Below are 12657 nucleotides of genomic sequence, written 5' to 3' on the forward strand. Positions count from 1 at the left end.
GTGAAGGGGGGAGGGAGGGGGGGGGGGGGGGGGGGGGCTTGTGCCTTGGATAAAAACTGTTAGGTTTCTATTCATCTCTGTTTTGAACTTTTTTATTTATTTTAAATCATGATTTGCAGAATGCATCATGCATCTTAATTCCTGGTGGATTTGGAGATCGTGGGGTGAGAGGAATGATATTGGCTGCCAAGTATGCTAGAGAGAACAATATTCCTTATCTCGGGATTTGCTTAGGCATGCAGATTGCTGTTATTGAGTTTGCTAGATCTGTAAGTGACTTCACTTTGAACTTACTCTCTTATGTTATCATTTTTCTTGATATGATGTATCCAATGACCATATGTCCCTTCACTGCCAATTGTTTTAGGTTTTGGGTTTGGAAAGGGCGGATAGCAATGAGTTTGATTCAAATACACCTGATCCTGTTGTAATTTTCATGCCTGAGGTATGCATTTACTGTAACCTTATTGATTTGTATTTACAGTTTTATCATAAATATGTTTCATTTGTTTGTACTACATTACCATCTGAAACTAAATGCAGGGTTCAAGGACACATATGGGAAGCACAATGAGACTAGGATCACGAAGGACGCTATTCCAGACCCCTGATTGTATTACTGCAAAACTGTATGTGATTTGTTTATTAGTCTTCAGTTTCATAAGTAAATGGAGCCACCCTGTTAGTGAAGAATAAAGTTAAGATCCATCATTATGCATATAACCTGTGTTATGGATACTGGCTCCATATATGAAATTTCAGTTAGCAGGATTGTATCCATCCAGTTGGCACAAGTCCATATCCCCTCCAGCGTAATAGTGTTATATTAAAGCTGGTTAGAGATGATGGACTGTATGAATGTTTGTATGAACTACCTAAACCTTCCACCATCAGGATAGAAGGAAAAAGAAATCAATAGTATTTTGATGTTTGCGTCTACTTGCATGCCTATTTTAATCATTTGTAATTGCCAGGTATGGTAATACTCAGTATGTAGAGGAACGACACAGACATAGATACGAGGTAAGTTGCAAAGTTAATAACAGAAGTGTAAAAATAACTGTACGAAACAGTCATGATTATTTTGACATTGCATGATGCAGGTAAACCCAGAGGTTATTGAAGTTCTAGAGGAAAAGGGCTTAAAGTTTGTTGGGAAGGATGAAACAGGAAAACGGATGGAGGTCTTGTTTTGTTTCCACTTGGTTTCTTTCTTTTAGTCCCGTGTGTTATAGCCAATCCATATCTCTGATGTGTTCAAGTTTCCACTTGGTTTCTTTCTTTTAGTCCCATGTATCTGTTGTTATAGCCAATCCATATCTGATGTGTTCACGCTTACTTGGTCTGAGTGCTTGTTATGTGCCATTATTTCTGGTCAAGAGAGAGAGAACTAAACTATGTGCTGATTTTGCAAGCTCATTTGTTTTTTCTTGTTCTGCAGATTTTAGAGCTTCCAACGCATCCTTTTTATGTAGGTGTGCAATTTCACCCAGAGTTCAAATCACGGCCTAGAAGGCCCTCTGCTCTATTTTTAGGTATATACCAGTTGTCAGAACACTTGTGTTTATTATTAATTAAAATGTTCTCATTTAGAGGCTTTGAATATAACCAGTAGGCGTAAAGGGTATCCATATTTGGTGTGTGCATATAAAACGGTAAAGGTGCAAAGGCTTTGATTTTGGAGATCATTTATTATTGTGTAACTAATTTCCAAATGTTTGAGTGATGCATCATTGGGTTGTGCAGGTTATAGCTATAGTTATGGCGGGACTCTTTTTCGGCTGTCTAACATAGAATGTTACCTATTTATTAATACATATTTGAAAAAGTGTCCTTTAAGGTTCAGATATTCTGGAATGTTTATAGAAAATGTCCAGAATGTGCTCTCTGTAATTTTCATGTTCATTAAAATAATTTGCAACTTTTTTTTGTCTTAAATGGTGTTTTAGCATTTAAACTATGGTGCTTGCGATGTAGGTTTTATATTGGCAGCAACAGGAAAGTTGGAAGCACATCTCAAGAGTCGTCAAAATGGAGTTCGATCTGGCTTGAAACTTCCAAGTCATGCTCACAAGGCAGATCATATTTTTATTTTAGAATAGGATGAAAAAAAAAAATCTCTTCGTAGCTTATTAAATACGAGTTCCTTAATGGATTTGGATTTGCTCTCTCCGCTGGTTGCAGATAGGCATAGATCGTTGGCAGCACCAGATCTATTTTGATTAATTCAAGTAATACTCCACGAGGTTTCATGCATGTAACCCTATGATTTGTAGATGCAAATATAGTCGGGGCATCAAACAACTGTTTCTACTCCTCTCTGTACTAGAATAGCATATTAATGGTATTGTATCTCATGCTTTTTCTTAATATTTCTTACGGTCCTCAAATTTCATAATTTCAGTGGAATAAAAACCCAACACAATGGGTTTTGTACACATACTGCTGATAGTGTTGGGACTCGTTTGGGGTGGGTAGCTATGTTTTTAACAATATAATTTATTAAGCTATGCATATTTCTATTCGTGATACTACAGTAAAATCAACGTGATAAGTCTAGTGTAAGAAAATGCAGGGATATTGGGAGTAGCCAATGAGGCCTTGGCTAGTGTAAGATCACCTAAAGTGTAACATGCCTTTACCGGGCCTGAGCCATATGACATTGATTTCTGTGCAGGAAGATTAAGGTAATCGACATGAAGATGCATCTTTCTCGCACAGCCTTCATTCTCCTTCTGTTGCCCAAAGGCCAAAGCTAATTCTTTTTCCTTGGTGTGGGATTTGAAATAGGATGGAAGATTAGTTCAGTTTCCATTCATTATTAACAAGACAGCAGTAGTGGGTATGTAGATAGCAGGGAGTGTTGTTGGTTATTGCAACTTGATATTTTATGTTTTAAATAAAAATTTTAGTGTTTTTAGATTTTTTGATGTTAAAAATAAATTCTTAAAAAATAAAAAAGTATTAATATAATATATATTTTCAAGCAAAAAGATATTTGATAAACAAACTCTGACACTAATCAGAATCTTATTGAACAGTTTTTGTCCTTTTATTCTCTTGGAAAAATCCAAAGTTATACATGCTAGTATATCATGAAGCATGGTGGAATAACTTATGCTGTAGATGCCCATTTTTCTGCTGCTCAGGAAGCTGACCAATATATTTATGAGTATTAAAATGTTGCCTTATTCTCAGAACTTATAATTACGTCAATTATTAAACCCAAATCCTCCGGAAGCTTGTTTGCTGGATTCCAAGTTTCCAATTGTTACATAACATTACAGCGGGGACGCTTTTCAATTTTCAACCTGACACTACCATCTCAAAAAGACGAGGGAGACGAGAAGAAGTTTCAACCTTCAATTGTTCTGATTTCACCTGATAAAGAAAATTTAAAAATCTTGCATTTGTGGTTTCCAAGGATTAATTTGGCCTGTTGAACTCAGATAACAGATTACCATCGGAATCTCATGGGTGCATGTCAGGCTAATTCGGAGAGTTTGAGAAATTGACTGCCGGCCCTGAGCGCCGTCTGCACTCAACGATTTATTTTCCCCTGGTGCTTTCGAATTTCGGAGTCACAGGAACCTCTTGATCTATTTTTTTTTTCTTTCCAAAATTGAAGGTACCCACGATGATACAAGTATAAATTGCAATATTATTCAAACTCAATGATAGTTTCCGGTATTTACACACTGCCGCAAAGCCTCTTTTACAAAACGAAAAATACATGAAACTGCAAAAAGCAGCTAACATCAAAGGTAGCCAAAAAAGAACAAATTATTTAGAACACAGTGAATGCTCGAGATCATCAACTGGTGCCTTTTTTTGGAGTCTCATGATACTGTAGATACGAGATCTGCCTTTGAAGCCTCATTTGCTGACGGAACTTAGCTATGAACTCCTCAGCTCTCATGTCAATCCCTTCTTCCTCTGCTGGGATCTTTTCCTCAAAGTCACAGGTCTCGTACTCTTCTTCATCCTCTCCGCTTTTTAATAAGAAACTCCTCCTCGTCCCATCATAATATTCATAAACTGATCCATCTTGATGAATATCATTTTCACTCATCACCTCATCATGATCAGAATCGTAGTCGAAGTCAACCTGTGGGGTTATGCAAGGTATGTTGAATCTCATGGAGGACGGGCGGTGCATCTTGACGTGGAAAACGGGGGTCTTGTCGAAGGAGAGTTCATATTCTCCATAATGTAGTTGGCCGCGAGTAGAATTGCGTCCCATGCTTTTAAGAAACTTAGGCACAACACGTACATCCAGCATAAAATGTCTCTTGAAAACAGCACCTTTTCTTGCCCACAACAATGCACGCAGGATGTTCCACGCTCTATGAGCAACATCATTAACGTTTTTCTTCGGCATTTTTCTAAATTGTTACAATAGCTTGCAACTAGTTCAGTAGCTTCAACAGAAGTAGAAGCTAGCACTGGAACTGGAAGTAGCAAAAAGTAGCTGAATTTTGTGTGAAAAGAAATTGAGAAGTTTGTTGGGTAGTGAAGATTTAAACACTAGAAAGAAATGTTTCAGTTTGATACCTTCTGTTGCCGAGGGAAAGGGGTGATGATGGCTTATATATATATATGTGTGTGTGTGGATTTTTGATACGCGGTGTTGTGCTGAAAGCGAGAGAGAGAAAGTTGCTTCCCTTTCTTTGGAAGCCAAATGAAGCTGGTGTGAATATTAATTGTGGGCAGTGGAGACTTGCAGGGAACACGGTTGTACGCGGGGTATTCAAGCTGGAGTTTTAGTAAATTCCAAAAGTAACCCTTGACATTATCCTAACATACAACCACCTTCGTCTGCCCTATTAGCTTTGGGAACTTGGAATTTAAAATATTGATCGAAAAATGGTTACATTTTCTTTCGTTTTTAGCAAATTGGGTGTTTGCAAGCTAATTTTCTCATATTATAATGAAGTTTTTTTGTGATATTTTCTAAAAAAAATTTTGTGAATATTATAAAAGAATAAAAAAATCAAGAAAAGCATTAAAAAAATATATCAATGTTAAAAATTAAGTTGGAAGTAAAATTTTAAAATATAATTTATATTATTTTTAATATATTTTTTAAATAAAATTTTTTTAAATTTAAAATTTACCTACATTATACTTAATTTTTATCTAAATAAATTGAAATAATGGCATTTAAACTTTAAAATTTATATTGTTTTTTAAAAAATTTATTTTGGTAAAAATATATGGTAAAGATGAAGCGGAAGATGATTGAATATTAAAGGGCCCCATGTAACATGGAATCAGCACATTTTCCGGCTGGGATGTTTTTGTCTTTCTTGTGAATTAAGAAAGGAAATCTCTCGCAAAAAGTTAACGACTTCGTATAAGTAAACGCTTGGCTTAATGTTTTTGTTTCGGAAGAGTAGCGTGGGAGCGAGCTGTTGATTTGTTTTTTTGAATGGGACCTGCCCTAACGCTGAACCGCGTTTTTTTGAGCTGTGCTAATCATTTGCTATCGCCTTCTGATGTCTTTATTATATTTATTAATCGACCATGGAATCTACGGTTTAAATGCCCTAGTATTATATTACACTTTTCATACCAAAAGACTTGTGGGGGTTGACGCCCATATAAACAGTTGATATATATATATATATAATTATTAAGTAAAAAATAATTTAAAAAACAAAATTCTTAAATCTAATCGATTCAAATATCATCATTTCAATATTAAAATAAAATACTCAATATATTTTTTTTAGTCTAAAAACTTTTTGGTCTCTTTACAGCACAGCGTGAGCGTAAAACTGTTTCTTATTGAGTGCATAGCAATAATGAGAATTTTTTATATTAAAAACAAATCTTGTAGTAATCAACCGGACTTCCAAGTTAACGATTTGAGCAGGTCAATGAAATTAAGAAACTACGCATGTGGAGAGAATATACGGTGCAAGAACTGACTTGGATGCCACTCAAATTCATGCTAGTCTCTTGCTTTGTGTGGGGCATTGAATGCGACTATCCGAGCCAATTTAGCTTATACAGTCTTATTTCATTCATTGATTGAAATACCAGATAATAATTCATGCTACTTAGACAACAGATCAGCAGTAACTTATTCTGGGTTAGTATCTGGCAATTTGAACTAAATACTGGTTAAATACTAATTAATGGGCGAGGCCCAGGGCTACACGAAGTGCATTTTTGGAAGGATCCTTGATCAAACTGTTGCATTAAACTATTTTCTGTTGTTGTTTTTCATATTAATTGTCCGGAAGCCCAAACATTAGCTGTTGAGATTCTGGCAACAAGACATCAACGCTGGTGTCCTGTTGGCTGTCGTTGAGGGCGCGTTTAATAGTTTAGAACTGCGTTTCGTATGGCTCCACGATAGGAGTAGCAGGTATCAGGCAACAGTATAATCTAGCTACCCGCAAGGGGTTTTATTTTTTTTATTTTTGGGTCGAAATGAAAGAACGAGCCACAAGGGAAGTTGGGTTTGAAATTTGCACTTCTTTGATAACAGCTATTACATTTCTGATAGCTGAAGCTGAACTGCTATATATCACATGGAAGCTGTATATTCACAGGGGCTCACGATAATCACCCAGTTGGACTGATAGAGAGAACAGGCTGGCTGGCTGCAACATGGTGGATGGACCATCGTTTCCTTCCTCACGGGTCATATGGACCCTACAAAAACTAACCCTGAACCTAAAAACAAAAGGAGATTAACTTGTAATTTGCAAAATAAGAGTGACACCTGTTTTATCGATGCGCACGCAATTCCCACAATACTACAGCTTGTGATGGTTCATGCAGCAAAAGAAGCAGACAACTAGCTAGGCATGTTGAGACGGAAGTCCAAGAAATCAAGCTTTCAGGTTCCAGCTTTTCTCTATGTGAAGAGAACGAACATCAAACATGCGCAAGTAAACAGCTTAATTAGTATCATAAGTGAAGCAACCCAGCTGGCAGCTAGCTCTCTTCTATTCCTAGACAAAATTATGCAAAGACCTGACATCGATATATATTAAGACTTTTGAATACAGAGTTAATTAATTAAAATAAGTACACTCTAACATGCTTGCTAAAACCCTTAACCCATCATTTAATATTTTCGGTATGTACAATTTTGACATCTTAGTTCACATGAAAACTCATCATAATATTTCTTAAAAATAATTTTTATAAATACATTGTACGAGTAATGATGAAAGTTTCAAATCCAACCAGAGAGATTTAAATCAGCTTATTATCAAAACTAGGACGATGAAACATTCACGTGAATATATACTTCAAATTATTGCGTTTTTGAATGAGATATTTTTTTTTATATGGTATCATAATTTTGATGATGGTTACCAAGACGTTTTAATTGGTGTCTTAGCAATTCAAACCTCATGCAAATTGGTTATGGCTTGCTCTAATTAATGACTACATGATTATGGACCGATGATAATGAGGCTAGCTAGCTAGCTGTACCAAATACTGCCACACAACGCACTTCGAGTGGCGTGGTGACCCGATCATCGACTTCCAATATTAGTAAGCGAAACCAACCATGAAAGGTGTTGCCATTACTGTCATCTCTTCAACGTGCTGTGCTGCATCTTTTATTAAACGGTCCCTTGCTTGTGTGCTAATTAAATCCTAGAAAGGGACTTCCCATGCACGTATACAACTGTTTCTTGCACATTAACAAGCGATCGAACCCATACCTTCAGATGGAAATCACACCGTATAATCAATCAATCAATCATATAAGATGCTAGCTAAGAGAAGCAGAGCCCAGGCAACGTTTATGAATAGCTTTCCCTGTTTCTTTCTTTTGTTTATTCGGTGAGAATTAATTAAACAAGACGGAAATGATCAAAACATGTACAGATATGGTAAAGCAGGGCTCATGGAAGATGAAGGTTTTTTTACTGTAAAAGCAGCTCCTTCAAAATAATTGCTGATGAATGTAACGACTGCCAACTGGTGCCACTCCAGAAATCAAGCCTTTTGATTGGCATTGGTTCTCTGCTGAGACTACGTGGTTTAAACGGAAAAACCAAATTGAATTGAAGATTTTCCTTTTTTTTTTCTCTGGTTTTTTTCAAAAATTTTTTCTCGAAAAAAGGAACCAAATTTCATTTGGTTATTTAGTTTCAGCTCAGTTTTTAGATTTCTGTGTTTGGTTCTAACCGAGAACTTATTATTTTGATAAATTAATTTACATATATAATACAATAATTTTAATAATATTAGTGTGTGTGTGTACATCTATGCGTGCTTATATATAATCTAACATTAAGAAATCATAAAACTATATACTACTCTATCAGTTCAAGCCTTTATTTATTTTTCATTGCTTTTATATATATAGATTGCTAAGTAAATTATATATCTGTGATATATAGGTTACATTACTCGACTTGGATGTTTAATACTATTTTGCAATTAATTGGGACTTTGAGATGATATTTATTACTTTTTTTTCAAAATAAATTCATGGAAAAAAGAATCTAAAAAAGGATCTTTTAACATATCAAATGAATATAGAATATCTAAACTAAATGAAAAAATGGTATTCGAAAACCTAAGAATAATAACATTATTTTTCATATTAAAAAAAATTCATTTTTAATTGGATTTTAAACATTAAAACTGAATAACATTTTTGATTTAGTTTTGATTTTTATAAGATTGATTATCAAAATCAAATAACCTCTACTGGTATAGTAAAAAACCAATTTTTAATTTTAATTTTAAGGGGTGTAATTAAAGCATTCAAATTTAAAATTTATTTTGTAGAAATTACCAGTTTGAATCGTATAAACTTTAAAATTATTTAAAAATTATATAAATATTAAATTTAGAATCCGTAGAATTAATCAAAATATGCAAGCTAGTTTAAATATTCACATTAATAATAATAAAAAATCAAATTTTTATGTTATCTTATATTTGTTCCTGCACGCACGTACAAGGTAGCCTTAATTTGAACTATAAGTAAAAATGATGATCCGCATGACATTCAATATACCAAACGAGGCACAAATCGTTGCTTCAAAATCACTTTATCCCAGTTATGTATATCAAGTAATCCCCTTCTAATTTTATGAGTTTAGTACAGAACATGGTCAGTAATTATATTCATACCCTGCATATGATATATATATATATAAAACTGATGATGTTATCACGACATTTATGTATGTAGGTCCAAGTATGAATTTGGGAATCATCGCCGGATTAATTATATAAAAGGTGGGTAACCATACCCAAAAATATAATAAGGGCTGCTCTGATTTTAAGGAACCATGTTTTAGGGCCACCAATTCACATAAAAGATACTAAATCTGTGTTTGTTGATTTGACTACATGAAAGGCAAATGGCCTTGCTTGTGGGGTATCAGAGATGGGGAAGACCAGTTCAACCAAGGAGAGAAACATCCGGTGGCAAACGTATGGGAGCCCGCTGGATTTGTTTGTTTTCTACAAATAGAATCCTCCCATTTTTATTTTATTTTATTTTATTTTTGCCTAAAATACTGCCTGCACGTCGCATCACACGTAAAGAAACGAAAAACCTTCCAAGTTTAGATCTTATGACCATTCTGCCTGCCAACTCATTTGAATCTTCTTCGCATCTTTCTGCTCAAACGAGTTGACTGAGTCACTGAGCGTGTTTGATATATTAAAACAAAAAATAAAGAGTCACTGATGGAGCGTTATTTCCATGTTCATTCCAAGTAGTAACTCTGTGTTTGTTTTGTTTTTGTATTTAAAAACTATTTTTAATTTTTATTTAATTTTTTTATTTTAGTTTATTTTAAATTAAAATATTTTTATAATTTTAAATCTTTTTGATGTGGTATATTAAAAATATTTTTTTTTAAAAAATACTATAATATTAAAAATAATTTTTTAAAAAAATACTATAAAAAAAATATTATTTCTACCACCTCACGCACTAACAAGTCAAGAGAAAAAAAAAATAATAATGATGCTAAAAACGTTACCTTGAATTCAAATTTCAATTATAAAATAGTAGTCCATCACATGCAAGTTATTTCACCCAAGAACTGCTATTTTGTTTTTTATATATATAGGACATCAACTGGCAAGCTGGTTAGTGGTAAGAATTTCTACCATGTATCATAATAATTTTCCTTTTCCCTCACCGCACATATCTGGTCAAAAACGCTGAATATGATTTATTTAAATTGATTAATGGGGGTGTTTAGAAGTTTGGTTGTAGTTATGGTTATGATTATTTTTTAAAGTATTTTTTATTTTTTAAAAATTATGTTTAATATTAGTGGATTAAAATAATCTGAAAAAAATAAAAAAAATATTTTTAAAAAATAAATTTAATAAAAAAAAATATTTTAAAAAATAAATTTGATTTTAAAAAAATAATTTTAAAACTTAAAAATAAACAAATCTAAGATCAGTCGATAGCAACAATCCTCCTTTAATGGAAAGTATGTGGACTAGCTTTCCTCGAAACGTAGTGGAGCTAAATCCATTCGTCGTAAAAGAGACTTGGCTAAGATAAGGAGGTAGAAACGTTCCTCTTGCCCTTCAATCGCGAAGTGTCTCGAGGAATATTACAGTAGTCACATATATAATATTCTACTACAATAAGATTTTTAGAGCATATGAAGGATCCAATATGCATGCATGTCATTGGTAAATACAAGAGATGATCGTAGAAATTAGGGAAATTGATATTTGTTTTCGCAACTAATTAATTTCAAAATCAAGTTAATATGTATACAAACCATCAAATCGTTTTTTGTTTTTTTTTTGCATATTAATTATACAATTCAAACAAGCATTACGAACATTACGCGTTTAACCTCCCTACATTCTTGGTTATATATATAGATGAGCTCTCCATGGTGCTTACTCCACATATAAATGTGTACCTTCCATATTTGTTTCTCCTTTCTCAAGGGTCATTTGTTCTCCCCCTGCTCTTTGCAGGGAAGAGCCCTTGATTAAGGCAGGTCAGGCTGTTCCTTTCCCTTTCCTCCGATTAATTAATGGAACATCGATCAGGTGCTGTCATTGATATTTTCAGTACTGTTACCGACAACGGAGGCCATCGAGATGGCGTCGACCCAAAGCCGAAGAAAAAGCGAAGTCCAATGCACATCCTTAGGGTGGCAAATTATATGCTCTCTCTAAAATCTGAAAAATCAAAAACTGCCAACACCGATACTGTCTCAAAGTGGAAGAAACTCTTGTCTTCCATGCGCCCTTTGCACATTAACAGCAACCAATCAGCCCAACGTAGCACTGGGGACAGGGTAACGATGGCACCTTTAACATCCAAGGAGGTTGTCGAACAATCAAAGGTTTATGCACCTTCCGCAGCATCCGAGGAAGTTGAACAATTTGAGCTTTTTACCCCACCTTGGTCACCGGCCCCAAAAAGCACGGGATCATCGTCTGGTCAAACTAGCCAATACGCATCGGCCCAAAATCTTCGAGAGCTTGATGATCAGAGCGATGAAGATGATGAGGATAGTTATTATGATGATAAATTCGGGGACGAAAAGATAGACATGAAGGCTGAGGAGTTCATTGCTAAATTTTATGGCCAAGTGAAGCTTCAACATAAGAGTTGAAGAGATGTCAGAGGTCATTAAAGTTGAATCTAGGTCTGTTTGTTTACATATATGCATGTTTCATCTAAGGCAAAGGGCCAAAAACAAGAATAGCATTGGGTTGGTTAACATTTGAAAAAATTTATCAGGTTTAATAAATCTTTCTATCGTATTTTTTTCAATCAATGAAGAGAAACAATATTGAGGAAATTAGCTATTTCATGATGAGCTGGGTGATGAAGATCTGGGATATAATAATAATAATAATATGAAGAAGAAGAAGAAGAGAGGATATTTATTTGTTTTTTGGCCCCCGTTATTCTGTAATTTGGGTACGTATACGTATATTATTAAGAAGACGGGAGGATATTTAACTGCTGTAATTTTGCTTGAAGTATAGGCATGAATCCAGATTTTTCCTTAATGAATAAACATAATATTGTTGTGAAGCAAAATTGTACAAGAACATAATTTCTTGTCTTGTACGCTTAATGTTCAATGTTTCCTTTTCTTCTTCTTCTTCTTATTCTTTTCAGTGTGACACATCAGAATTTAATTCTGAAAAAAATTCTTATGCATAAGAAGGTTTACGCCTGCAATTTCAGATGATGGAGCTGAAAATGCGTGCTGGAGTCCAGAGTTTTCTTAAATTAAGTTATTTCAACATACTGGGCAATGAGCTGGTAATAATAAGTAACATATTAGATTAAGTGTTTTTTTAATCTTTAAAGTTTATAAAAAATATATTTGAGTTCGAATTAAATTTTTATTTTGAGTTAATTTTGTTTTTTAGAACAATTTTTTGAAGTTATAAATAAGTTCATTATAATTTCTTAGTTTTTTTATATGTGTTTTAAATTAAAATGAGTTAAAAAAACAAGTTTTTAGATATGAAAAACTTTATTTTTAATTTTCTAGTTACCACATTAACTAAAATTTAAACAAATTAGATAATATATTATATAATTGTTTTTTCAAAAAACCTTGTTGTTTGCTCCATTTGCAAATAAAAAAAACTCAGTCGCATGAGTCTGCAAAGGCAAGTAAGCCCAACAATGTTTAGTCTTTATTTTTTTTT

The 12657-nt window shown here is 33.8% G+C and overlaps 3 protein-coding genes across 3 annotated transcripts in view; 2 read left to right on the forward strand and 1 right to left on the reverse strand.

Moving 5' to 3' along the window:
- The window catches only part of LOC105137516 (CTP synthase), a 6803-nt gene extending 4429 nt beyond the window's left edge, over positions 1 to 2374 (forward strand). The window contains exons 16-22 of the mRNA XM_011043282.1: positions 120 to 269; positions 368 to 445; positions 544 to 629; positions 975 to 1023; positions 1104 to 1184; positions 1442 to 1535; positions 1978 to 2374. Of these exons, the coding sequence (XP_011041584.1) occupies positions 120 to 269; positions 368 to 445; positions 544 to 629; positions 975 to 1023; positions 1104 to 1184; positions 1442 to 1535; positions 1978 to 2102 (663 nt within the window). The 3' untranslated portion in view covers positions 2103 to 2374. The remainder of the gene's footprint in view (positions 1 to 119; positions 270 to 367; positions 446 to 543; positions 630 to 974; positions 1024 to 1103; positions 1185 to 1441; positions 1536 to 1977) is intronic.
- Positions 2375 to 3638: 1264 nt separating this feature from the next.
- LOC105137521 (uncharacterized) lies at positions 3639 to 4676 on the reverse strand. Its single transcript, XM_011043295.1, has one exon. It carries the CDS (start codon positions 4379 to 4381, stop codon positions 3815 to 3817), a length of 567 nt encoding a protein of 188 aa, XP_011041597.1. The 5' UTR covers positions 4382 to 4676; the 3' UTR covers positions 3639 to 3814.
- Positions 4677 to 11012: 6336 nt separating this feature from the next.
- On the forward strand, positions 11013 to 11600 carry LOC105138434 (uncharacterized). The gene has a single exon (XM_011044505.1). The coding sequence runs from the start codon at positions 11013 to 11015 to the stop codon at positions 11598 to 11600; it is 588 nt and encodes a 195-aa protein (XP_011042807.1).
- The last annotated feature ends 1057 nt before the right edge of the window (positions 11601 to 12657 follow it).

Source organism: Populus euphratica, unplaced genomic scaffold (assembly GCF_000495115.2).
Source record: "Populus euphratica unplaced genomic scaffold, PopEup_1.0 scaffold2.1, whole genome shotgun sequence".
Classification (NCBI taxonomy): domain Eukaryota; kingdom Viridiplantae; phylum Streptophyta; class Magnoliopsida; order Malpighiales; family Salicaceae; genus Populus; species Populus euphratica.

Coding starts and splice junctions, on each gene's coding strand:
- LOC105137521 (XM_011043295.1), bottom strand. CDS start 4,381: ATGCCGAAGAAAAACGTTAATGATGTTGCTCATAGAGCGTGGAACATC.
- LOC105138434 (XM_011044505.1), top strand. CDS start 11,013: ATGGAACATCGATCAGGTGCTGTCATTGATATTTTCAGTACTGTTACC.